Genomic DNA, 27,870 nt, shown 5'->3' with positions numbered 1-27,870 from the left:
TGCATTCATGAAAGGTTTTTTAATTAGGCACCTGGTTGTAATTTATAGACCTAAAATTAGTGTATTTTGACAGAATTTTAGCAACATACATTTTCAAAATTAAACAAAATAGGCTTGTACATTACAATTATGTCTTCTCTTACATAATTAATAAAAGTAAACAGGGAAATTCATCCCAGAACAGCATTATGCAAAGGTTTGGGGTCAGTAGTTATAACGTCTGAGCAAGCCAAAAAACGATTCCATTTAAAGGACAAGTGAAGGTGAGGAGTTCATTATTACACGCCAGGGCCACAGGCGGTGGCATCTGAATTTCAGACAAAGTCAGTATTTAAATGTCCCACTAAGAGACAATCACGTGAAAGACTTCAAGCAAAAACGACATGCAGTTAAAAGAGAAAGAGAAAGAAATGGCTAATTTTTGATGATCCTTGCCCAAATTTCAAAGTATCAGGATTGCTATTCGGTTTTAAATATGCTCCTGGAGATTGTGTGCCACTTTGGAATAAGCAAGAGTGAGAGACAGATTAAGACAAATGCAAAAAGCCAAACGCAAGGCCAAAAGTTCCAGCCGTGCATTAGAATCCACTACATTCATTCATGTGGAAAAGAAAGGCACTGCAAGGAAAGACAGGACAAAGAGGGCAAGAGAAAGAACAACAACAACCCTTACCCTTGACATTCCCTTATAAATTAAAATTCAAATTAATACAATTCACACATGTACTGTAAGGTAATATGGCAACACACTCAATTTGGGCCATTGAGTTCAGTTCACATTCAATACGCAACCTGGAGTGTGATTGCAGGCTGAGAGAAAGTCGCTTGCCTCGAGGGCCGCAGTGTGTCTCACTAACGCCCCTTTGTGGAGGAGGCCTGCTCTTCGAAGTTTCTTCATCAACTTCACCCAGTCTCCTCCATATGGGAAATTTTATCTGACGCCATTAACAGAAGTACAGCTGTGGTACTTCATATTCACACAACACAACCTCTGAGAGAGGAATGACCTCACACCCGCTCGGGGTTCGCATCCTTGTTGACCCTGCGTCTGGGGAAAAGCCGCCGTTTCATCATGATCAGCTGAGGGACAGAAAGAAAAAGAAGAGGAAGGAGTGTCAACCAAACCTGTTATGAGTGCTGCTGGGCAACTTGTGATACACATACAGTATAGAAACAAGATCAACATATGATCAAAACAGGGAAGGAAGAAGAAAGAAAGACTAATTCTAGAATAAAACAGTATCCAGTTTAGCTTCAGAGAGTAACTATGTGATTCTAATTCATCTTTATAAATTAACTACATTTGTTTTGTTTTGTTTTGTTTTTTTGATAATTGATTCAGAAAAGTTTGACAAAAACATGCGTAAGTGAACTGATTTTTTTTCCACACCCTTTATGGAGAAGTGCTATTTAAAAATAAAAATAAATCAACTATTATTTTATTTATGCAAAAAAAAAGAAAAAAAAAAAGCACTTTTCAACTTTATAAATGTTTTAAAAATATATATATCCATATTTACAAATGTTTAATTGTTTAAACAAATTAAACATGTATTTTAATTAATTAATTAATTAATAAATTAATAAGAATGTAGCTAAAATGTTTGAAAATACAGTTAACTGTGAATAGAAAAAAAAATTGTGAATGAAAATTCAAACGGACATATTAATAGATGTATTTATATCCATTTAAATAATGTTTAAAATTATAGTTAAATGCAATAATACAACAGCACTTAAATAAATCATTGACTAAATCCTTTATAAATTGGATTAAAATTAAAGTGGCTGGTGAACTTTAAACTTTTATTTTTCTTAACCCAATTTAAAAAGGATGGAAAAACAATGTGTAAAATGTCTATAAAAATTATGTTACTTTTTTCCTCAATTTATCTATCATTACATTTAAAAATATTTTTAAACATTAATTAGATTTAAAAATATTTTTAGATATTAATTAGATAGTTTTGAATATGTCTTTTTTTTTTTTATTTTATGTGATTTTTATTTGTAAACCATTTATAATATATAACAAAAATATTTTTTAATGAATACATTAATGATTGGTTTCATTGCATTTTAATACATAAAATAATAATGCGAAAAATGAGTGCTGCATATAAGCAGGAATTCCATCAAGAGAAAAAGGATGTGGCTAAACAAGTTAATGAGGAGGCTGTAAATCTGTTCTGAAGATTGTTAATTGTTATTAAGCCAGTTAATGTGTGTCTGTCAGGGATGAGGATGCAGCCAAACATGACATGCCTCTACAGGAAGCACCCACTGATAACGTATCATCTCCATATTTGTACTTCTGGTGAGTGTTCACATTACTGCTCTGTCACTAAGGACAGATGAAGACACACTGGTCTTTTAAAAGGTCACCGTGACCATTAACCTCTCCAAAAGTCAGAAACCTGACCCCGCAATTAATAGTGTGAATTTGCTGCAAGCTGCATGGTTAATCAATCATCAGGAAGATATTTTTGCCTTTACCATTTCCTTAAAAGAACACAGGGGGCTGCTGGGTAAAATTTGATATATTAATTGCTAAAGGTAATGGGACTAGCCAGACTCCATTGGACTCAGTGTGTGTGTGTGAGACAAAGTGAAATGAAGAACAAGAGATAGTGGACAATGGACATGTAAGCTGACCCGAACTGACCTGCTCTGCAAAGAATGACATGACAGTGAAGACGACTAACGTCACCAGCACACAGTGGGTCCAGAACTTCAGCTTGTCCCTGTATATTCGCCTGTGAAACAGAAGATTAACTCTAGTTAGCCTGTTACATGGTAGATGCTAGAACTACACAATCTGGATCCAGCAAGCATCATTATACATTGATAACCCTGTAGCTAAAATATGGATTTCATACACAACAATTTCATTTTGTTTTCCTGCTGCTCCGAAGTGAACTGAAAAGTTTTGAATAGATCTCCAGGTATAGAATTCATTGCTGTGAAACTCCAAAAGAGAAGGAAATTGCAAAGCCTTTTATAAATACAAGAGTCAATGTCAAATATATAATATAATAATGTATACTAAAATATACACTAGTTTTGGGGCAAATGTTTTATTTTTAAGCTGCAAGCTAATTCCTAAACAATTTTGTTAAAAAGGAAAATAAAAATAAATAGATGAATAGGTTAGATTATTAATAATATAATAGATCATTAAAAACATGCCCGCATTGTAACAGTGAGCTCATTCACTGCTGTCAGCATACAAGGGCAGGAATGGTGATGCGGTCTTAACTCTTGCCAGATTCAAAACCGTATATTTATCGAGACTGTGAGTGACAGTTCACAGTGACTCAAGTTCTGATGTCATGTAGCAGGCTGTCGGAGGTGAGAGGGTGACAAGGTGACATCATCTTCTGTGAGGAACACTGTCCGTTACCCTTTTGTCACCGACAGAGCCAATCTGCAGACAAAGAGCTTTTAAAATCAGCCTATGGGGCAGCTCGAGCCTGGCAGTGCCCAAAAATAACACCCTGGCCCTCAGGTCACACGCCTCTATTGACTTAGGGGGGAAGGGGCATCTGGGTGTAAACAGAGAGACGCTCTGGTGGTGAGCATGAAGGAACGTCATAATTTCCAGCCTTAACCCTCCAAAGGAACGACAGATACATAAAAACACAAGCCGCAGCAAAATTCGCCCCCCATCCCATTCCAGAGTAGCTATCAAGCTTCAACAGCGATGACAGAAGAAACATTACGCTACACATATAAACGTTTACCAGTATTCACAAGAGTAAAGCAACAGAAACAGGCTATAAATCACACACAACTTCACACAGCTAAATGTAAACAGACTTGTGAAACTCATTACAACAAAACCAAATATAGCCTTTATGGACTAATGATCCGAAAGGTTTTGGAGACATGTTAGAAATCTCATCAGGTGTAAACACTGCTGTTTGAATGTTGTTCCAAACCCATATGGCCTTCTTCCATGAAACACAAAGCAGGTCCTAATGGTCTTCAAGGTTTTTTAGAAATGTAGTTATAAAAAGGCTTAAAGACTGAAAATTTTGTTTGTTCTTTACACAAAGCTATTACATGACATTTGAATTATAGTGCATAAATCATATGGACTACTTTTATGGCATTTTTGCATCCTCATCGAGGCTTCATAAGTGTGTTATGTACATTTCTTGTACATATGTGTGCAATTTTAAACATTTAAATCAATTTAATTTAATCAATACATTTTTGAGGCTTGAAAGTTCTAGTACCCATTAACTCTACAATTACAATCCTCAAAAAAAACGGTATTTTCTTTATATATATATATATATATATATATATATATATATATATATATATATATATATATATATAATATATATATATATATATATATATATATATATACACTATTATAGTATTTAAATGTATTACTCTGAAAGAGTTTTAATTTGTATATTTTCAATTTCCACTTTATTTTAAAGGGATAGTTCACCCAAAAATGAAAATTCTGTAATTAATTACGTACCCTCATGTCGTTTTAAACCTGTAAGACCTTCGTTCATCTTCGGAACACAAATTAAGATACTTCTGATGCATTTCGAGAGCTCTCTGACCCTCCCATAGACAGCAAGGTTCCTTACAGGATCAAGGCTCAGAAACGTAGCTAGGAGATCGTTAAAATAATCCACGTAACATCAGGGGTTCAACCGTAATTTTACGAAGCTATGAAAATACTGTTTGTGCGCAAAGAAAACAAAAATAAAGACTTTAGTCAACAATTCGTCTCCTCCGCGTCACCCTATAGTGCCATTTTGGAGAGTATCATATACACAAACAACGTAAACAGCGTATTTGCTTATGGTGCTGCTGACACAGAACAGCATACTATGTTTACGTATGTGATACTCTCCAAATGGCGCTATAGCAGACAAATTTTTGAATAAAGTCATTATTTTTGTTTTCTTTGAACACAAAAAGTATTTTTTCAAAATTACATTTACGATTTTCATTGATTTATTTTATTTCAGTTTTATTTGCATTAATGAACATGTTTTTAATAGTTTTTATTAACAATAACAACACTGCTTAAAAATATCTTTTGTTCCACTGGAAGTCATGCAGGTTTGGATCAACATGAGGGAGATTTAATGATGATTCTTTGACTGCAGTTCAGTTTTTAAGTCGGTGTTTTATGTGGATAGATATTGTTTTTCTTTACACTGCTATCAAGCATAACAAACTGCTTTATTTCGGTTTAACGGCTGCTACGCCTTTATTCCGACATGTTTCTTTTTTTTTTTTACATGTAGATTAGGTCAATTACAGTTTCATATTCAACTATTTTTTGCTTTTTCTATAGAGGGCTTCACTAAACTGCCACCAGACTTGGTCTGTCCTGATCTGTTCTGTTCATACTTCAGATTCAGTAATGAAACCTGAGGTATGTACACAGACCTGTTTGACTCGTCTTTGTTAAATGCTTGGGTAAGTTTCTGTCTTCTACACAAACACGCAATGAATGATTGTTTGTGACTAAATTCTTACCACTCCTGCAGCTCTGTCATGTGAAGGAAACGGTTTCTGTATTCCCTGGGCAGCTCAAACTGAGAGGGCAACGGGAACATAGACTCATAGAAGTCCCTCAGTACAGCTTTGACTGTGCTGGCGTCCTTATGGCTGTGGTCAATATTGTCATTCAGACAGATAAACTTCCTGTAGGCCAAAAAAGGGGCTTAAAGTAAGATAAGGCTTCCCAAAGTGCGCAAAAAACAGGAACGAAAGCTCCTGAACGAACCTAGGGTTCTTCCTGATGTCATCGAGCTGCCCCACCACATGGGAGACGTTGGTCCGTATCATCTTAAAGGCGATCTCTTCCTCGCCCATAATTTCAAATCTGAAAAAAAAACAACAGCCTGCATAACTAACCCAGTCCCGATGCTGAAGAGCTCCAGCTGAAGTGTTTGTGGGAAGGTAATGAAAATCTTACTTGTATTTATTCTGGTCCTTGAAGGCTTTGTGGATCCTCTCTGTGATGGGTTTGCAGTGGATTACTAAACCTTTTGTGACGGGCGGCTGCAGGAACATCAAAACAGGGATTTTATTAACAGTACCATCAAATACCATGACAATTTTATAGCGTACAGCCTGGTGTTGATCACTTAATAGATGTTTTGTGAGGTTTTACAGTCTAATATTTGACTTGTATAGTTGTGTATACAGTGGCTCTCACCATGCTGGGGTCGTAGTAGGCCTCCTGGGGGGGGGGGTGAACAGTTTGGTGTTGCTTGAGGTTATGGGGTTGAGTTATTTTAGAAGTTAGTGTGTTTGTGCTGTTGATTGGTATATTCTCCAGACTGGTCAAATCCTGTTTAGAGTCAAATAAACAGATGTGCCTTTCCTCAACAGATGGGTAAGACAGACAATCATGTGGTGACAAAAAAAGACCTATACATGCCTTGTGTTCACTTCACAAACCCCCTTCCTGAAGTTCTGTTTTGTACATATTTTTTCTGCTTTATTGTTGTGTTTATTTATTTTTTAAGTTTTTTAATATATTTAATATAAATGTAATTATATTAAATTTATTAAATCACAATTTACTTTAACATTTTAAAAGGAAATAAATCAGACAAATTTAAAAACAAATTAGACTACATTAAATTAAAATATATTTGTCTGTATTTCAAATTAAACTAAACCACATATTAAATTCAAACAAAGTAGACTACATATTAAATAAAAATAACTACATATTAAATTAAATTATACTAAATTTCAAATTAAAATAAATGAAACTATTTTTAAATAAAATAGACATTTAAAATTAAATTTATATAAAAAAATTGTTAGACTACATTAAAATACTAAATTTTAAATTAAATATTTTTTCCTAATGTAAAAATCATGTGATTCTCTCCATGCTGTGGCAGAAAAGTGGTGTGTACCTGAAGGCTTAAGGGGAGTTCATGGATACGTGTGGCCAACGTGCGAATCTCACGATCAGAGAGCACGCCAGAGTGGTCTGTGTCAATTTCCTCAAACACTTTGGATATATTGAGCTGCTGCAACGCACTCATCAAGAAGTAGAAATAAGAAAATGCAAACTGCATGTCCTCTGAGTGACGCACACGGTGGGACGAGGTCTTATCAAACTCCTGAGGGAAGCTGAAGGAGCAAGATATCAAGACAAAAAAAATTGTAAATTTCAGTGGCCAAAATTTTGTATCCATAGACTAAAATTAAATTGATACACAAGTCTGTGTGAATGTGTTGGGACTCTTACGTGTCCTGTAGTTCCTGCATGATGAGTCTGTCAATCATGTGAGGCATGTGGGCGGGCACTTTGCGGGAAATTTTGTATGCGTAGCCTGAGTGTTCATTAGTGTGTTTGTTTAGAGGAGTGAATCAGCAAAAGTGTCCCGCAACCTGCGTCCAGTGGCCGTCCCGTCAGCTGCATACTGCAGTTCACTCTGTAGACGCTCTTCTTCCTGTGATGCACAAAAAAAAAAGACACATACAAAGATACACATACACTGATCAGGAAAGATTGCAATACTCAATGTGGCTGCAAGAAGTCCTGCTTTTCAGTTACAAGAACCAGTTGGATTTTTGTATAATCTAGAACGTTGGTTCTCAACAAGGAGGCCAAAACCCACAAGGGGGCCACAGAATGGCACTGCAGGATGAGATTAGTAATTAATAATAATAATAATAATAATAATAATAATAATAATAATTATTATTTATTTATTTATTTATTTATTTATTTATTTATTTATTTATTTGTCTTATCTATTGCTATAACAAAAAATAATATATAATTATCTACATTTATATCAATAATATTATATCATATATTATATCATATTATATATCAATATAATTTTTGTTTTTTTAACCTCTGTCAACATTCCCAGGTTTAAATTAAACAGCATTAATGTTTTGGTTAAAATAATACATTGAATCCCAGGTTTAAATTAAACAGCATTAATGTTTTGGATAGTGGACAAATATAAGGTGGAAAATTACTACAGGTATGTGTAGACTTTTATACCCACTGTATGTGTGTATACTGTATGTATGAGAGGACTTCAGTTAAAAGCTGTAGAAACACGTCTCACCTCCAGCAGATCCTGAAAGAACTTCCTCTTCTCCCATGGAAGGAAACCCCGGTCCAAGCTGGAGGTGTAATACTGGAGTTTACGACCCACTGGCCGCCCGCGGAGGTGGGCTTCATTTTCTGAATCTCTCTCTTTAGACAAGTTCCCCATCAGAGTGCCGAGAAGCTTAGATGCGAGGGGTTTCTCTATCCCGAACAATCTTGATTGAGCCTTCGGTGTAACACCATCAATCTGAACCGGGACAAAAGACGGAGCTACACCTTGTTGAAATTCAGAGTTTTTGTTTCTTTCCTCGTCTTCATTTGCTCGTTTTACCCTCACTGCTCTTTCATCCTGACGTTGACTGATTACAGGAGGCTTCTGGTCTTCATTCGAGTGTTTTGCTTGTATGTCCTGGTCTTGTTTTTCAGAGACTTTATTGTTTAGTAAAAGCTTAGCTTTGTCTTTGTATGGCCCCAGCAGCACTGCTTTGGTCAAATTAAAGCCTTTAATAGTAATGTCACCTAATATTAGCTTCTCGTTCAGCTTCTGTAACTCAAGCTTCACTTCCTCAGGCAAAAGAGATTCATTTAACGCAGGCACCTGTACAGTCTCTACACCAACATGAGCTTTCTCTCTAACTCTTGGGCTTTGTTTTTCTTTGGGAACATTTTCAAACATGACCACTGGTTCTGGGGTCATCACATTTGGCTTGGGCTCCTCGTCTTTCTCCTGCACCGGAGCGGATACGTTTGATTTGGGGAGCTCTCGGGTATCCACTGCTACAGAGAAAGTCATGGTGAAGTCATGGTTATTGGCGCCCTGAAAGGTGATGTTGTAGTGGATCTGAGTGGCATTGTGACCAGGCAGCAGCAGCAGGTGGATGGTCTTCCATTTGTTGGCGACAGAAGTGTGACGGAGCGCTGGGTTATCAGCGACCTGTGCCTCGGACACACGGTTAGCCAGGCCTGAGAAGCTAAAATACGGTCGGAGCTCTCCCTGAGGCAGGGTGTAAAGCGTTTGGTTCCTCCGAAGGACGACAAGGTGCAATTGGTTGAAACGATCTTATAAAATGCACAAACAAACAGAAAATTAGTTCAATCAATTACTACTAGACATTGGTGGGAACATTAAACAGCCCATTAAATTAGTTAGACAGGAATTTCATGTCATGTAATGTCATATTAAGTCTTCTTAATGACACTGCACATCACAACTGGTCAAAACTCACCTTGTCCGCAGTCACCAACATCGAACCCACATGCAAGAACGTTGCACGCCTGGTCACAGAATTTATCAGCCAACCAAGAGTTAGCGCAGCCTTGGTTACAGAAGGACACACCTCCCAATCCGCCGAGACCACCTCCGAACTGCCAAGGCTGCCCGACTCCAATCGCAGCACCACCCACTCCTCCAAAGCGACTGCTGCCTGCAGTACCTGCAAGGACAAATCAAGAAGTTATGATCCCATAAAGATGAGATCAGAAACATGCAACTGGTTCAATTAAACCTGAGGGTGAGTGAATAATGACAGAATTGTAATTCTGGGGTGAAATGATGGTGTCAAAGTACCTTGACAGTCTCCTCCATCCCAATCACATGCAGAGTTGTTGCAGGCCTTGTCACAGTAGCCGTCTTTGATCCAGGAGCCTGGACAGCCCTCAGCACAGTTTGGTACAGGCCAGGTGAGATACACCTGTGAACAGAGAAAATATCTCAGGTGATTAACAAGGCCAAATGAGTTGTAATGGAAAGATTATTCGTTTAATAATATAAATCACTTCCCTTCAAAAGTTCAGATTTTTGAAACTCTCTTTTGCTCACTAATACTACAAAACCAAAATTGGTCTCTACTTTAATAATATTTTTAAATATAATTTATTCCCGTGATGCAAAGCTGAATTTTCAGCAGCATTAGTCCAGTCTTTAGAATCACATAATCCTTCAGAAATCATTCTAATAAGCTCATTCGCTGCTCAAGAAACATTTCTAATTATTATTAATGTTGAAAACAGCTGTGCTGCTCTTTGTGAAAACCATGATACATTTGTTTCAGGATTTTTCCCTTTTATGAATAAAAAGTTCAAAAGAACATATATTTTAAATAGAAATCTTTACCAATGTAAAGGGTCTTTACTGCCACTTTTGATCAATTCAATGCATTTCTTTTGAATAACAGTAATAATCTCTTTAAAAAAGAACCCAAATATTTTGAACAGTAGAGTATGCATTCATAGATCTTTTGTATGCATGCAAAATTTCCCTTTTAAATGTGCATTTTACTTCAGATGTGCATAAACTGTTAGACATGCGGTTCAAATAAACAGTCTTTCTTACAGAGACAGATCAGAGGCAGTCTTTCTGACCTTTTGACCTTTAGAGTGGCTGTAGAAGTCATCAGGCCACACATCCTTGCCAAACATGACATCATCATTGAGGTAGATGAACTTCTGAGAGAGTCCTGGGATTCGGTGAATGTGAGTCTCTATGGCAGGAGAACTGAATGTAGGCAGGTGGGTCTGGTTCTGAAAAAGGTCCTGAGAGACAAACAACAACAACAACAACAACAACAAGACACACAAGACTTTGTCAGTTACTGTAGGTTTTACATATATACACCCAATAGTAGTAATAGAATGCATTATAGCACACGCTAATAAACAAGGACGTCCCTTTTGGAGACTGTTTAGAAATGTAAGCACTTTACTGTTCATCCAAGTGTTTGTAAAGCTCACCTGGTGAGTAACCACCGAAATACGTGGGTTATCTAGGTTTAGCCAAGATGGTATCTGTCCATTGGTTACGATAAAGATGTGCCGCACCCATGGTGCATGTTTTTCAATAGAACGTAGTGAATAACGCAGCTCCTCATTGTCTTCAAAGCGACTGGCAGAAACATCCTCATCCTGTTTAGACTGAAAAAGAGGAAGACTGCTTATTATGAAGTTATTTATTCATTTATTTATTTTTTTAGTTAAGTGAACGCTTATCAAGCACACATTGGATTAAATTTTTGTGTGAAATTACAGTAAAAGGTGCACCTGTGAGATGGCGCTAAGGTCCCAGAACAGGTATGCCGGACTGACTGTGATAAAAGGTGCTTCTGTGGTATGGTTCTTCTTGGCCTGCTGGGTGAGGTCAGCGAAATCCTCCGCTGTGTTTAGGTGGAGAAGAGCAATACTGGCCTCCGAGTACAGCTGCAACTGAGATATACACATATACAAACAGTCACACAGCAGCACAGACCATTTAAGCAAATATGCTTATTTACTTTTTTACTTTTTAATTGCTGCTTATCACAGATCCATAATCTGTGCCCTTTTCAAATCGTTCCCTTGCCACTGCTAAACCTACATAATAATAACACACACACACACACACACACACACACAGTAAACTGCATAATACTACTTTTACTCTTTTGGATGACGTTAATTTTCCCATCATTTCTAACTTCCTCTATCAGAAGGTTCTAGAGACACACCACAGCCATGTGACTGCCAGCATGCAGCCAAACTCCTGCGATGATGAGTTTGCGATCAGGTTTCCCTCAAAACAAGTTTCATCACTTGTCACAATGGTGTTTACAAGCAGAGGGTCTTCATTGTTACCGTTCCCATTCCTCCAGTTAATGCCAAAAGAAGACCACAGAGTGTCAAAATAGATATCTATCAATAGCATTTACATAGAAAATGTGTTTCCAGGAATGCCATCACTGCTTTGGCTGAATGAAAAGGCCTTTTTCAGAAGTGTAGTGACACTGCCATCATCACATTGAGAAAAAACAACCTGCAGAACCCAAATAGTTAAGGGAGGAGTTTTCGTGTTTATAGGTGCATATTTTATGTACAATATAGACAACAGGCTAAATCAGTGATTAAAGCTTAATTAGTTAATGACGTAATTAGTTAATATTTTATTACAACAAACTATTCTGAACAAAAACCCCTAAAACAAAAATGTATGAGTATTTATACCTAAGACATTATTTATGAATAGATTTTCTATTTGAGGACATCCCCAAAGGGACAATTTGCTAGATTTGGCTTACGTCTGGTGACAAATTTGTCCCCAACCTATAACTAAGTAGATTCCCCACACACACTTCACTGGCAGTATTTCTTGTGTAACAGTGTGTGCACTGGACAGAGGTCAAGGGAGAGCTTTCATCAACATTGCAAACAGGCTAACACACACTATAAATACAAGCCATCTCTCAACACTTAACTTCTCGCTCACTCTCTCTCTTTCTTTATCTGTTCCTCAGCTTCATCCTTTGCTGTATTGCCTTACGTGACCCACATTTGGATGTAGACACGTACAATACTAAAAGGAAAAAACCCTACAGACGACTCCCCATCGTTCTGATTGGAATACAATAATGAGCAGAACAAGATATGAAAGGAAAGTTGTGGAGCTGTGGAAATTTCTGTTAGATGGAGGGAATAGGACAAAACAGTTACAGAGGGTATGCAAGCGAAAAAGCAAACAAATACAAGAATAAAAGAAAGCAGCATGAATGAAAGCAAGAATGAACTAGAACGAAATCAAGCTAAAACTAAAAAAGCCAAGAACACACAACAACAACAAAAAAAAAAAAAAAATGGAAAAAAAAAAAAAACAAATGGAACCAAAAAAAAGCAAAAACAAACTTTTGCAAACAAGATTAAAGAAAAAAATAAAAATAAAAAAAATTCAAAGAACAAACTAAAACAAGCAAAGCTGACCAAAAGCAAACTAAAGTGAATTAAAACAAGCTAATTAAAAAGCCAGACAAGAAACAAAGACAAACATAAGAAACAAACAAAAGCAAGAACAACCTCTTGGAAGCAAGAATAAATTAAAGAAAGCATAGACTAAAACAAGCAAAGCTGAACAAAATCAAGAACGAATGAAATCAAACAAAAGTGACTCAAATCAAGCTAAATCAAACAAAAGAAACAAACAAAAGCAAGAACAACCATATGCAATCAAGAATAAATAAAAGCAACCAAGAATGAACACAAGAACAAACAACAGCACATACAAACAAAATCAAGGAAGAACAAAAACAAGCAAAGACAAACAAAAGGCATCAATAAGGTAAGAGTGAAAGAAGCAAAAATAAACTAACGCAAACATAAACAAGAGAAAGAACAAACAAAAGCAAGCAAGTACAAAGCAAAGAAATGAAACAAGCAAACAAATAAAGTATTGTGAGATGTACAGAGCTCTGTGGGGAAATAGAGAAGAGGTAGAGATAGAAGGTCATCTAAACCCGGATGCCTTTTCCAAGTGCAGGCTGGCGCCAGGCCATTTCAAACAGTTGTTGTACTGTTAACCCCACCGTCAGTCCACTCAAGTGTCACTGTAATACCCTGAGCTCTTGTTATCACATGACTGCAGACAGCAGGACGGAGCCCAAACATTGCCCTAACCAATGAGATAAACACTGAGATCCACAACACACAAAAAAACTGATTATTATTTTATAGATCAATGGATGGGCAACGGTTATGCAGCTCGACAGCAAGTAATAGTTCAATAAGACAAATATAGTAACTTCATTGGGGTTGTTGATGGATTAAGGCCTTAAAAAGTTCTCTACAAGAGTAAAACTGGACATACGCAGACAGCTGTCTTTCTAATGGATCTTGTGCGCCACCTTGTGGTCATTTCGAACACTGTATACTAGTGATTGTTTTATTTGAGAGGTTTTACCTGTTTGATTTTACTGGTCACCACAGCTGGTAGTTTGACTCTGAGCTGCTCAGTTTCTTTCAGTGATGCTGGGAACCCGCTCAAGTAGGCCAGAGTTTGCATGCGGACCAGCCCCGGAGCCTCTTTATCAGTCGTCTGTCACAGAAACACACGTTTAGACTCCATGAGTTTCAAAAGGATTTGTTTAAAACAAAAAATACTTTGCGTTTCACACGCATATGATTTGTTTAAAACAAAAAATACTTTGCGTTTCACACGCATATGATGTAATCCATTATAAGGGGTGCCAGATAAGGCTCCACCTACAATAAAACATTCATCAAAATCCATTATAATAACATGTGAGTGTCAGATAAGGGTCACCTACAAAATTTTAAGTGATGTGGGACATCACAACAACAAAATTGTTTTTTTTTTTTTTAACTGTGTTTTACTTAAATTTGGGTGTGGGATGTTCCTGCTCATGTTCCCACTTTTTAGAAGGTGACATACAAGAAACAAAATGGCAATCCATTGTTTTCATGATTTTTTTTATTATTATCATTTTATTGTTTTTTATTTTTTTTGCAATTATCTGATTATCAAAATCAGTGTACTTTTAGTATTATTTATATACCTTTATAGAATTTAATATTTCAGAACAGCTTTTATTTGAATATTTTGTTACGTGATTTTTTTTTCATTTTTATTAGTATTTTTCTTAGCTATTAGCTTTAATTAAACTAAATTTTTATTTCAGTTTTAGCTTTAGTAATTTTAGTATTTCAACCTATTTAATTTCAGTTAGCTGTCATTGCCATTTCTATTTTTTTTTTCTTCTTTTTTTCTAGTTTTCTAAGTTTCTGTGATGTCATGTATCCACATTTTGGTGAACCTGGAATTTAAAATGTCTGAGTGTCATTCTGTTACAAGAAGCAAGCTGGAATTTCTAACGCTCAGAGTGACATGGAAAGCAGAATTAGTCAATAAGAAGTGTTAGTACAGCAGTTATTTTTCTCACCAGATAACCTCTGCTGATGGAGTGTGTCAATGCATCCTTCAAAGCATCTGTATGGGCTTTTTCAGCTGCAACAGGACATAAAACTTGTTAAATGTTGAAGTATATAAATGTTGAATGTATGTAATTCTTAAGAGATTGCTTATATGAATAATATATTTGCCAATTATAAATTAATATTATATAAATAATTATATTTTTATTCCCAACTTCCATTTAGTGTGAGACAGCATGCGAGTCTACTCTATACAGTATGTAGAGTCATACTCTATAAAGGTGAAAAGTAGGTCATAATTGTACCTTCACTGTGGGAGTGGAAGAGAAGAACAGACACGCTTGAGGAGGGGTGGAGAGGTTTGGACACCTGTAAGAGTTGTTTTGCAGTGGAGAATGCCACTGAAAGTGTTGGCAGCTCCTTCAGTGTGATGTTGGCAGGAAGGGATGGATCCAGCACCAGCACAGGACCCATGATGCAGTGGGACAGCAGACATTCTGGCCTATCACAGGGCACACAGACTGAATTAAAGCTTTGATCTAGAGCTAATCTTTATGAGAGATGCAGCCATTCACACTATTATTCTGTAGTGCAGCAGCTGCTTTTGACACAGGAAAGCTCTGGTGGCATAAATAACAACTGTGGCTGTGACAAAGGCCCTTTTTGCTACCAAACAGGAAATGTATAAACCGCACAATATTTAGTTTGCTTCATGTCCTGCAGACATATGAAAAGGATAAGAATGAAATTAACTTTGGCTTATTTACTTATTTAAAACACTCACCTTCCCTTAGGAGCTTCAGTTATTTCAGATGCATTTTTTCCAAGACGCTCCCTGAAAAACAGCACATAAAACACTTTTAAACATCATTAAGCAAATTGTGCTCTTCTGACATTAACAGTACTGTCAGCACTGTCAAATAAAGATGGGTGTGTCCCACCATACTTAACATACTAAAATACAGGACACAGCAGATTCTGAATAGAAACTGCACATACAAATATTATATGTGCCTTTTTATTTGATTAGCTTTGGATGCATGGGGATACAGAGCACACATCTTTAAAAGCCACGAGATGTTCAACCTTTGAACCTTACTCAAAATTCAATATTTACAAACTTTTTTATTTTTTGCAATAGACAGGTGTGCAATTAAAAATATGTTGTTTTGAATAAATTAACAGAACAAAATATTAAATCAAATACATTTGTAGTAGTAGTAATCCTGATCAAGAAGTAAATAATAATAATAATAATAATAAAGTTAAATTAAAACACAGTATTTTTTCTTTATGATTTAATAATTAATTTATCAAACAATTAAATGAATACCATCAAATTAATACAATGCAGAATGTGGCAAAGCATGTCATTCAAAATGCATTGTTTTAAACAAAATAAAATAATAAAATAAATGAATACAGTACTATGATTAGTAGCAGTGGTGGTGGTTGTAGTAGTAGAAATAATAATAACAATGATGATGATGATGATAATAATCCGGATCTAAAGTAAAAAGAAACATTATATATTGTTTCCTTTATTATTTAATAATCCATTGGCATGCAGAATGTTTAAAACCATGTGTAATTCAAAATACGTTTTGAATAAAATTAAAATAAAATACATTTATAATAGTAGTAATAATAATTGTTTTATTTTTTATCAAAAACAAACATAATAATAATTATTTTGTTTTTTAATTTTTTAAAGTTGTTATTTATATTGTTAAAAAAAATATATTAAGTGATTAATATCATTAATTTTTTATTAAAGCATAAACCAAATTTATTTGTTTTATTTCTTTGTTTTGAGAGAAAAAAAAATATATATATAAAAAAAAATAGTAGTGATAGTAATAATACTGTTTTAAAGTAAAAAAGGACACATTATGATTTATTTTCCTTTCAAGTGGTTAACCAAGTACCATCAAATTTCTCCTGAATCCCAATCTCTCCTCCGATGAGGATAAATAAATAGTACACTAATGGTGTGTGTGTGTGTGTGTGTGTGTGTTTTATAGGTGGGGCACCTCAAGGCCTTCTGTTCGTCCTCCAGCTGCTGTCTCACAGCATGAAGATCCTTCAGCAGGTCCGTGTCTGTGCCGTTTACCCAGGTGTAAACCACATCAATGGGCATCGGTAGGCAAAGCCTGGAATCATACAAGCATATGAAGTTCTTGCTGAATGATGTTTCTTGTGGGGGGATGTATCGGGCCGATATTTGTCATTTTTTAATATATCGGCATCGGCCGGTGTAAACCACTTAGTAGCGCCGTATTTAAAGTCTAGTCAGGAAGTCGGCGGGCAATATTGGTGCGGTGTGCTGCTTTTGAAGGACCCCAAGCCAAAACGTTTTGGAAGATTCAAAAACAGTCCTGGGAGATAAAGGTAGTGAGAGAATTTCACTCTGTAAATGGGGTGGAGTAGGTGGCAGCTCTCACAAACACTGCTACGTTACTCCGCCCAGCTCACAGACAGCACCGTGCTCGGAGAGACAGCTGTTGGAGCAGCACAACGGTGAAAGGACATTGTTCGGAAAGCATGGTTTGCAGACAATAGCCAGGTTTCCATCCAATCATTTGCATTTAGGGATGTCAATATTTGATCATTCATGATCAGTGTAGTTATAAATTTATAACAATCAATGAATAAGATTAATGCTGCAAAATGCGGTCTGCAGCGGTCTTATTATTATGTTGCCAAAAGCACCCTCGGGAAAAAAAAAAGTTCTCAGCTTTCACCCGAATTAAAGGGGTTTTCGTCTGAATAAAATGCTTCGTAGCAGGAGTAAAATGAAAAGGTGATTATGATCATTTGATAAAATCAAGGGGAGCGCGCTGTACGTTTGATATCATTTATGAGTGACTGTTCGCGTCAAGGAGACCGATGAAATGTGCCTCTTTAAATGGTTTCGTGGTGCTCGTTGTTGTATATTTAAAACGCAATTGCAATGTTTTTCAAATTACAATATAGTAGTAAAAATAAAATGATCCCAAACGTAACTGTGGCGTGTGGCTGTGCTGCGCGCAGTCAGTGAAACGCTTTTTTCACATAAAAATTTTATGCAAGTATTAATGAACCAGTACTTTATTTGATCCTGTTCTGCAAAATGTTCGATTTTGAAATTTTGCATTCCGGCTATTTGTTTTAAAAATCTGCATTTGACAGTGCAGTAGATCGTGCATGTGTGCGTGCAGACGAGGACGAGCCGAGCGCGGGTTGGGGTTTGGCTATGTATTTGGAGGTTATTGCTCACGGTCTCGTTTTGCGTTATCCGAATGTTTCCATACGCCATGTATCTGAATGTTAAACTATAATATATTTTATTTTTTTTAATGTAAACTAGACTGAAAAGATGATCCTCTTCACATGAGCAAAAATGTCCAGTGGCCATAAACAGCATAGTGGACCGGTATACTACGGTCTATTTAAACTGACCAGTTGTAACTTTTCATATGTTTGGTTGACTGTATTAATCGTAATAATGAACAGACTGCGATTGTACGTTTGAAGTTAGTATGCACTTTAGATGTTCTGTGTCATTTATACCAAAACACAATGTTGCTGGTTGCTAGTGTGTTGCAGCACTACTATTTAGTTTTTTATATATATTTTATTTTTTAATTTTTCAGTTTAGATTGATTTTATTTATAAAATTTTATTTCTTTTATTTAAATGTATATTTAAGTTTACATTTATGTTCAACAAACTTGAAAAGTTCTGCTTGATAAATGCTCTAAAAACTCTTATGTAAATGATGACTTTTTTTTAATAATATTATATTACCTGTTTATATATATTTAATACTTGGTCAGTTTATTGATTTGTTTGGTTAACTTTAGATATTTTTTTTTTATTGTAATACCGTGCAGTGCACAAAAATTAAGATTCGAGAAATGGTTCAAGTCAGTGCTCAATAAATGATGAATAAGTATAGAAATGTTGTGCATCCTTTATTATTAGTGTGACATTTTAGCATGCAAATGAGGGGGAAAACTTCAAGATATCAGCCCTAAAAATCGGCAGCACATATCGGCCATCGGCTCACCCTGACCTCTAAACATCGGCATCGGCTATAGAAAAACCCATATCGGTCGATCTCTAATATGAAGCGAGGGAGGTACGTGATTCCAGGAACATATATTATATATACTTTTAATCATGCATTTCAAAAAATAAAAAATAAAATAAAAATCACAGTAATGACAGACTGACACAAGAGAGCTGAATTTTAGTCATTCTCAGATAATAAGCATGAGAAAGCTGTGCCCCTTAAAAAGAGTGATCAGTTAACAGGACTTTATTACTGTGCATGAATGAAGCTGATTTCACTGATCTGTTGCTCACCTCGTCTGAAAGGACTTTCCTGCAACATTATCTCTGTAGGAATCAAACAAAACATGGTACTGATCTCGACTCCACTCTACCACAACCTGCAAAACAAACCAAACAAAACCAGTCAGTTAATACACAACACCAAGCCATTACTAAAAGTGCCTAAATTTGAACTGCAGCCACTGTGGAACAGGTCAGAGTCAGATTACACAATCAGCTTTGATTAGAAATCCGTGATTGACACATTATGCAAAGATAAGAGGAAACACGCATGGCCTGAATGCGAATCTCACGAAGACAGTATACTTCTGAATGTTACCCTAGTTAGTGTACATACCTCTCCAAACTGAAAAGCAGACACTATCATGAGGACTAGTCCTCCGAAGCACAGGTACAGTCCATAGCGATGAGACAGACAGGTGTATGTCTGCCGCTGCAGCAGTTTAAACACCGAATTAATGATCAACATGACTCTCCCCGGCCATCAACATCTCCTCCTCCATAAACACTTAATGAGGACACATGTTTCCTTCGGTGAAATTAAAAATAGCTTCATTACACTTAAAACATACTGTCACATGATCGCATGCTCAATCAAACGCTGTAGTTCCTCATTGGTAGTGATCAGGTGATGATACGACGAGTTCCAGTAGATCTATGTACATGACAGACTCGCTGCCGCCCTCTACTGATTAGGAGGACGATCACTGTATGAATTAAAATAATAGGCCTACATTTAAATTACATTATAAATAATTATATGGGATATTATAAAACTAATTCAATTAATAATTACATTTTAATCAATTATTTAAAACTTATGTCATTTATAACATACAATTTAAATGGATATTTACATAGGTAAAATTAGTTTTAGTGACTTATATATAGTATATATATATATATATATATATATATATATATATATACTGGTATACAGGTATATATATATATTATTATCTATAATATACAGGTATATGTATTATCATACACCATCAGAGAGAATGCTTATTTAACAATCCATTTAATATGTTATACAAATTTTAAATATATATTATTTAAAAACTATAAAGTATTTAAAAAATAAATATTTACATTTAAAATTGTGTGTGTTAAAAGAAAACCTGAGATATGCTTAAGGGTAAACAAGCTAATTTTTTATTATTTATTGAATGTAGGGATATTAACAATATAATAGAGGATCAAAATTCTTGATGGGTATTTAAATGTATTTTAATGTGCATTATATTAACCCCTTACAACAGCGGATGTTATTGTTTGCAGTGGATTATTAAATCTAACTTCCAAAGTACAGACTGTATTATTAACCCTTGGTTTGTGCTTTACACTTTTTATGTAATATGAGCCCCTAGTGTTTGTTTGTTTGTTTTCTTTTCTTTTCTGTGCATTGTAAGTGTTGTTACAGACACGGTATGTACATGAGTCTTGTAAGTGTTTCAAGAAAATTTAATAAAAAATACTATTACAAAAAATAAATAAAAATGTGTGTTGGGAACAGAAAGTAGGCATCATAATAATTTAATGCTCTCTTTTTGTTTGACTTTTTTCTGTGTTCAGTAGCCATTTAAAAACATCTTGGTCAAAAACATTATAATGCCTGCTTTCAAAATTCTTCTGCAAATAGCTGAAACACAATTCATTACTTTGGCCATCATGGCAGTGTTTTTTTTTTTTTTTTTCATGCATGTAAAAAAAAATTAAAGTGAAGAGAGAGATTTATCTAAAATGTAATTATGCAGTGAAACAAAGAAAGAAAGAACTGCTCTGTGCGTTGTTCACATGTGCTGGTGGTAACTGTATATGGGTAAAACAATGAGGAAGAGAAAAATTCCCAGTGAGCACGTGACACTATAGATACAGTTATAAACGTCGAGTTATTGTTCATAGTTCATATAGTATGTGTTGAGTGAGGTATCCGGGTCTTAATGTCTGATCTCTGCCGTCCACTTTGCTTTCGTCTCCGTGAATGGTGATGCACCGATTACACCAAGCCCTCAGGAGAGATGTTTTGGTTCATGCAAGGAATGTGCTTTTTACCTACTTTTCTGGTAATCTGGTCATCGAGTACGTTCATTATATCTTACATCATCGCTTTATTCCGACGAGATGTTGATGTTATCCTTCCTTATATTAGGTATGTCACTCTTCTTTTATCTTGAGCTTGATTTTAGTTTGGCTGCAGATCTGGACTATACGAATTCACAACTCTTAAAATAACAGAAACCAGAAATAGCTTATAAAGTTATGATGTTAGTAACAAGACTATGTTTTAAGCTGGTGTTTATATAAAGCTGATAGATATAAGAACATGAAAAAAGTTTTTGCACACAGTTCGTTTAGTTTCGTTTTCTGCTCAAAAGTTGACTTCTGGCTCGAGTTCAAAATCAGTACTCAGTGCAGGAAACAGGGCAAACTCTTTAAAGACTACAATATAATATAAAATAAAATATAATATTATATATATATATATATATATATATATATATATATATATATATATATATATATATATATATAAAACAATGATGACACCCAATACTAATTAATAATAAATATTTTTAAGTCAAAGTCATATGTATTGTAATGGTGAGGCTTCCCTTTTATTGTTATTCAGTAAACTGTGGAACTTGCGTGTGTTTTTAAATATAAAATATTGCAAGTTTATGATTAAGTTTTTCTGAATTGCTTCACAAATATGAATGTAATTTTTTTATTATTTCTGTGAATGTCTCTGTTATGACACAGGGGCCACTCCACCGGAGAGCTGTGTGTTTGGATTCATGTCGACGATCACCGCCTTTGCAGGTATGACTAACAACCATATTTCAGAAAGTGCAAATCCCCCACCAGCAGCTTCAGGAAACTCCTACGATTAGGCTATCTGTGTGACACAACCTATGGGAAATTACACAACTTGAAGTCAGCCGCAAACGGCTTGGTTTTGACATGTGAGAGGAAAGCAGTGGGAATGTCTCAAGTGTACTTTCCTTTAGCAACAGTGGAATAGCACTCGGGTCTCACTTCTCTTTCTGCTGAAAACGAAAAAAAAAAAAACGATTTTCCCCATCTGTGACACAGCTGGAGTTCAGTGTGTTATAATACAGCACCACAACTAAAACCTCAAACAACTGCAGAAATGAAACATAATGTCAAATCACAGGGTATCAGTGCAACAACCATCATTGCAACTCTACTGAATTCATTCTGAGCCTTTATTTTCAGTGCATTATCCTGCTTAAAGTAGTTGTATTCAGTTTAAATGCACGAGTGAATATTCTCTTACAGCAATTCCCACTGTAGATTTAATCAGTAAAATCAACTGTTTTCCAGCCTTTGCTACTATGTATGCTGAATATAAATTTGTGGAGAGAGTCCATGAGAGAACCGGCGCCGTGTCCCCTTGTCTGAACAAGGTTGCTTTTGCTTTTGGCTTCGTCTCTTGTGTCGGCATGTGTTTGGTGGCTACATTTCAGGTATATCTAGTTTTACTCACTTTTTTTACTCAGTGTACTTACCTTTGTCATTCCAAAAAAAAGATATTTCCAAAAATGTCCTAGTGTGTTTTTATCCATATAATGAAAGTCGCTGAGATCCTAAACTGCTTTGGACCCCGATGACTTTCATTGAACAGATGATAAACGAGAAAGTCATACAGGTTTGGAAGGAAATGAGGGGAGTAAATGATAACTCTCTCTTTAATGGTGCTCATGTATGTTGTTGTGTTGTAGGAGACGACGGTGATGCCAGTCCATGATTTCGGTGCTTTACTATTTTTCTTATCTGGGGTTATATATGCTGTCATTCAGAGTGTGATATCGTACCAAGGTCTTCCTTATGGATGTTCTATGACTATTTTCCGTTTCCGTGTGTTCTTCGCTGGACTGGCTGCTCTAGTTGTATTACCCAGTATCCTTTCTCAGCGGTACAAAATGTGCTGTTGGTTGACATTCTGAATGTAGTTCTGCTGGTGTAGATTGGCATCTGCTTACATGGCTGGTCATTCGAATCCAGTATTGTGATCATAGCATGCTGGTTTTCCATGTAAAGACATGCACTGTTTATATTTCAGATCAAAAAGATTGTCTTTAACGCCTCCTTCCAGCAATTTTTTGTGCAATTCCTGTCGGAACAAGCAAACTTCACTGGGACACCAATGATAAGGTACAGTTCATGTCACTAACCACACATACCAGTGCTTAGATTTTAGCAAACATGTATTGCTGGATGTTTAAAGTTGCTTGTCTTGTTTTCCTGCTTCTGAAGGACTACTCACTACATATAGTGAGTGTCGCATGTGAATGGATCACTACTTTCAGTTTTGTCTTCTTCTTTTTAACATACATCAGAGAGTTCCAGGTGAGCATATAAAATTAGACTTACACTATTATTCAAAAGTTTGGGGTCGGTAATTTTTAATTCATAATGCATACTTATATTCTGCATAGATCTGCATGAATCGAAAGTGAAACTAATCAATTAATCAAAAGTGACAGTAAATGCATTTATAATGTAAAAAATAAAAAATAAAAAAAAAACAGTTTCAAGTAAAAAAAAAAAGTTTCTATGTATCAAAAAATACTGAAAAATTTCCAAAGGATCATGTGACATTGAAGACTGGAGTAATGGCTGCTGAAAATTCAGCTTTGCCATCACAGGAACATATTCCATTTTAGAATATTTTCAATTTTACTGTACTGAAAAACACAGCCTGGTGAGCAAAATATACTTCTTTCAAAAACATTAAAAAAAAACGCAGACTATCATATAAATACAGCCCTGGTGAGCAAAACAGACGCAGACATTCGGATTCCTTTTAGTGCCTCCAAGATCATATTAACTTTTCTTTTATTTCTTTTTACAGCAATTCACACTGAAACTGACTGTTAATTTAATGGAGTATTCCTGACCGTGACATCATACCGTTACAGAATGTTTCACTGTTTTTGTGCATTTTTAATAGAATTGTATTTTTATACAACTTACTACCTTTTTCATGTTGAAAGATCTGCTAAAGTACTGTGTAATCATTGGCAGTGTATATTTTGTAGCTTGTGTTTTGTTCTAGAAAAAGGGCTTAAACATGTACTTGAAATGTAATATAACCACTTAATGCCAAACAATTTATAAAAGCTGCCTCATATTGATTCTTATTTTAGAAAGCATTTATGATCAGCCAAGACAGAATAGTTGAGCAAACTCTTATTCGCATTACTGTCAATCCCCCTTTGCTTTGGTTATAGTTTGAGCTTCTTGCTTTATGTTGTTTTACTCCATAATCATTCTGAAAATGCAGTGCAGCTGAAAGTGAGCAACAGGTGTGTTTTAATCTTGCACTTTATGAAGTGGAATATGAAAAAAGTCCATGCTTGCACAATGTGTGTCTGACTTTGTAATTTTGAAATAAAATCACATGATGATGTTGTGCATGACTTAAGAAAAGTGATTGCTTTAATATTTGTGATGATAGGAATAGCAGCATACACTACCATTCAGAGGTTGGGTCACTTACAAAAGATTCCTTTTTCAAATAAATGCTGTTCTTTTAAACTTCATATTCGCTCTCTCTCTCTCACACACACACACACACACACACGTATACAGCACTAATTTCTGAAGAATCATGTGACACTGAAGACTGCAATAATGGCTGCTGTAAATTCAGCTTTACATCACAAGAATAAATTACATTTTAAAATACATTCAAATAGAAAACATTAATTGTAATAATACATTCAAACTGTAATAATATTTCGCAATATTAGCATAAGAGACTTCTTTCAAAAATAAAATAAACATCTTACCAATCCCAAACTTATGGTAGTGTAGGTTTTAAAGTAACTTCATTTCACTGAATTCAGATAGATTTGGAAAAGAAAATATAAGCAAATCTGTAATGACTGTGCAACACTAAGTATTAGAAACTCAACAAATCTAACAGTTATTTTTGTTATTAATATTACAGTGATTCAAAGTCAGTTTAAGATTGTTGCAACTAAAGTTAAATTTACAAATATATATAAATAAATAAATAAAATACTCCACGACATTCAGTTTATGATCAGATTTACTAGGCTGCTTTTGTCTACTTCATAAAAACACTCAATGCCATCTTTTTTTATTGTTATTAGATCTACATACTAGGCATTTAACATGTACATGTCAGGCAAGAGATGAGAGATTCATGACAATTCTCATCAAAGTAGCACTTAAACAGACTTAAATGGACCTGTTATCATCACAATCATTAGCGATCTCACCTAGTGAGCAAGTGCCCTTGGAAACCACCACTATAGAAGTCAAGTATGCTGTCTCTGAGATGTAAAACAAACTTAGTGCCATCACTAAGTGTCTGTCTTCTGTAAGGACATTCAAGTGCATTTACCCTCCTTTGAGATGAGCAAGGCTCAAAACAAGTTTAACAAAACGCTCATTAGCCGTGAGGGGCGGAGCTGATCAGTCGCTGAAAGATGATTCGCTGCCTGAGCTGTCATCATCTTGCTCTTCCAATCCTTTTTTGCCTTCATCTGGAACAGGTGCATCAGGGGTACTAAAGGGAAATGCAATAAATCTATTAGCTACAATATAAACACTTCATTGTCATACATATAGTGACTATACACATGCATAAATAGTGCATAATATTTTTACTGTTGTTTACACTTACTCTAGCAAAGCTGGGTCCAAACCCTCCATTACCATCTTATTTTTAATGGCCATGACTGGAACACCCTGAGCGAAAGAGCAAAATATTGGCATATACATAAACTTTCCACGTTAGTCATGACGAGACAATATGTGAGTTTGTTAATGATGAAACTCAGGTTATGATTTAATTTTAAAGGAAGATGTTCACCCAAAAATGGAAATTTGCTGAAAATTGACATCCTAGATGAAGATGAGTTTATTTCTTCGTCAAAACAGATTTGGAGAAATTTAGCATTATGTGACCTGCTCACCAATGGAAGCTCTGCAGTGAATGGGTGCCGTCAGAATGAGAGTCCAAACAACTGCTAAAAATGTCACAATAATCCAAAAGTACTTTTTAAGTAATACAGGTAGCATTATTATAAATTATGGACAGTTATTCTGCCCAGCAGTGATGGATTAAAGTTCAAATATCTTAGTGATGAATGTGTTTATTACAAACATGCTGTTTTCACTTCACAAGAAATTAACTGACGAACTGGAGTTACTTGTGGCTTATTGTGATGTTTGGCCTCTCGTTCTGACGGCACCCATTCACTGCAGAGTGATTGGTGAGCATGTGATGTAATGCTAAAATTCTACAAATCTCTTTCCTATGAAAGAAACAACGAAGCTCATCACCTTGGATGGCCTGAGGGTGAGTAACTTGGCAGCACATTTTATTTTTTCATTACGAAAAACACACATACCACTTGCACCATTTTCAGGTATCTGGCATATCGCGGGTCCTTGGCTACAGTCATCACATTTTCTGCTGGGGCCTCTGCTTTCGGCTCCTGAGGGGCCACTTGTGCTTGCTGAGATGCCTGAATGGACAAAGATTGTGTATTAATACCAAAAATTGCCATTATAGCTATAAATACCTCAAAACGCAGTGGAATAAATGAATTATGACAATGACATCTCAGAATAAATGTTACCTCAACAGAGGGACCCAAAGTGGGGCCCGTGGCATGACTGCCAGCCGCAGCAGGACCGTTTGTCTCTGTAGATGATCTCACGCCATCCACTCTGACATCTTCCAAACCAGGAATAGAAGCTAACTGCACATTTATACAACAGATTTTTTAATCAGGATAAGCCTAAAATAGTGGTTTCTATTGAGCTACTGTATTACGTTTTCAACTTTTTTATTATTATTATTATTATACTGCTAGTGCTGCATTTAATTTTTTTAATATTACCTACTCATTCATTTTTGTTTAATTAAATTATAAATCTTTTGTTGTTAATTTTTTTTTTGTTTTACACTTTTTCTCCCACTGACCCCCTAGAAACCCCTGCCTTGATTTACCTTTGCTTCTAAAATGCTTAGTGTAGTCTCAATCTGTTGGATTCGTAATGATACTGTTGCTAGTTTCTGGAAAAGAGCAAACAAAAAAAATCTTCAGGTCACTGACACTTTCAGGAAATATGTAAGTTGAGGTAAAGAGGGGAATGATGTGTTGACCGGTGAACATACCTCCTCACACACTGTAGAAAACCGGTTCAGGAACCTGACGGTGTGAACGATGAACTGGTTGAGGAAAGCGACGATTCTTCTCTGCTGAATGGCTGGAACCTTAAGAAAGAAAGGATAATGGTTACTATTATATATACACATGTCAGACGGTCATGTGAGCAGCAGCTGATGTTGCAATGTTAAACTTACCTTTGTAAGATCTACTCCTGACCCCACGATGGGCAATCCGTCCTCATCCATGTCAACAACTCGTTTGCGTTTTAACTGTCACAGCTACACAGATTTCTACGCTTTAAATGTGCTAAAATGGTCAGGACTGTGCAACGAACGCATTGTTGTGAAAATAACTCCTCACGTGACTTCAGCTGCAGCACTTCCGCGTTCTGAACATAACAAAAGTCCCCGACGCCTTAAACTAGAGTCGTTTATTGTATTTTAAGTACAGATCAATTTATTACATTTAAAAGTATTTAAACAGTGTGTTTTACATATTTAGCTTGTGATGTGAATTAAATAATTTAAAAAAGTCTTTAACTACTTCTACGTTATCATAATAAAGGTCTGCTCACAAAACAAC

At 35.6% G+C, this 27,870-nt stretch overlaps 3 protein-coding genes across 3 annotated transcripts; 1 reads left to right on the top strand and 2 right to left on the bottom strand.

Annotated features, from left to right (window-relative positions):
- Nucleotides 1–19,744, bottom strand: gnptab (N-acetylglucosamine-1-phosphate transferase subunits alpha and beta). The gene is given in 22 exon segments (XM_042722075.1): nucleotides 1–1,080; nucleotides 2,666–2,756; nucleotides 5,521–5,688; nucleotides 5,771–5,869; nucleotides 5,963–6,048; nucleotides 6,206–6,340; nucleotides 6,921–7,140; nucleotides 7,259–7,329; nucleotides 7,332–7,463; nucleotides 8,097–9,139; nucleotides 9,307–9,513; nucleotides 9,648–9,771; nucleotides 10,442–10,612; nucleotides 10,811–10,990; nucleotides 11,117–11,278; nucleotides 13,776–13,910; nucleotides 14,776–14,840; nucleotides 15,073–15,269; nucleotides 15,552–15,602; nucleotides 16,801–16,920; nucleotides 19,118–19,203; nucleotides 19,443–19,744. Coding segments are annotated over 22 exon segments (3,747 nt in total). The 5' UTR covers nucleotides 19,575–19,744; the 3' UTR covers nucleotides 1–1,008.
- Nucleotides 19,745–20,945: 1,201 nt separating this feature from the next.
- dram1 (DNA-damage regulated autophagy modulator 1) lies at nucleotides 20,946–24,555 on the top strand. The gene is made up of 7 exons (XM_019085289.2): nucleotides 20,946–21,260; nucleotides 21,864–21,931; nucleotides 22,457–22,599; nucleotides 22,855–23,032; nucleotides 23,229–23,287; nucleotides 23,390–23,482; nucleotides 23,988–24,555. The coding sequence occupies exons 1-7, from the start codon at nucleotides 21,130–21,132 to the stop codon at nucleotides 24,030–24,032; spliced, it is 717 nt and encodes a 238-aa protein (XP_018940834.1). The 5' UTR covers nucleotides 20,946–21,129; the 3' UTR covers nucleotides 24,033–24,555.
- Nucleotides 24,556–25,172: 617 nt separating this feature from the next.
- washc3 (WASH complex subunit 3) lies at nucleotides 25,173–27,678 on the bottom strand. The gene is made up of 7 exons (XM_042722069.1): nucleotides 27,483–27,678; nucleotides 27,294–27,392; nucleotides 27,126–27,191; nucleotides 26,752–26,874; nucleotides 26,521–26,637; nucleotides 25,791–25,855; nucleotides 25,173–25,673 (listed from the first exon to the last, which is right to left on the bottom strand). The coding sequence occupies exons 1-7, from the start codon at nucleotides 27,531–27,533 to the stop codon at nucleotides 25,580–25,582; spliced, it is 615 nt and encodes a 204-aa protein (XP_042578003.1). The 5' UTR covers nucleotides 27,534–27,678; the 3' UTR covers nucleotides 25,173–25,579.
- Nucleotides 27,679–27,870: the final 192 nt, after the last annotated feature.

Source organism: Cyprinus carpio, chromosome B4 (assembly GCF_018340385.1).
Source record: "Cyprinus carpio isolate SPL01 chromosome B4, ASM1834038v1, whole genome shotgun sequence".
Classification (NCBI taxonomy): domain Eukaryota; kingdom Metazoa; phylum Chordata; class Actinopteri; order Cypriniformes; family Cyprinidae; genus Cyprinus; species Cyprinus carpio.
This window is presented reverse-complemented; position numbering and strand designations above follow the sequence as displayed.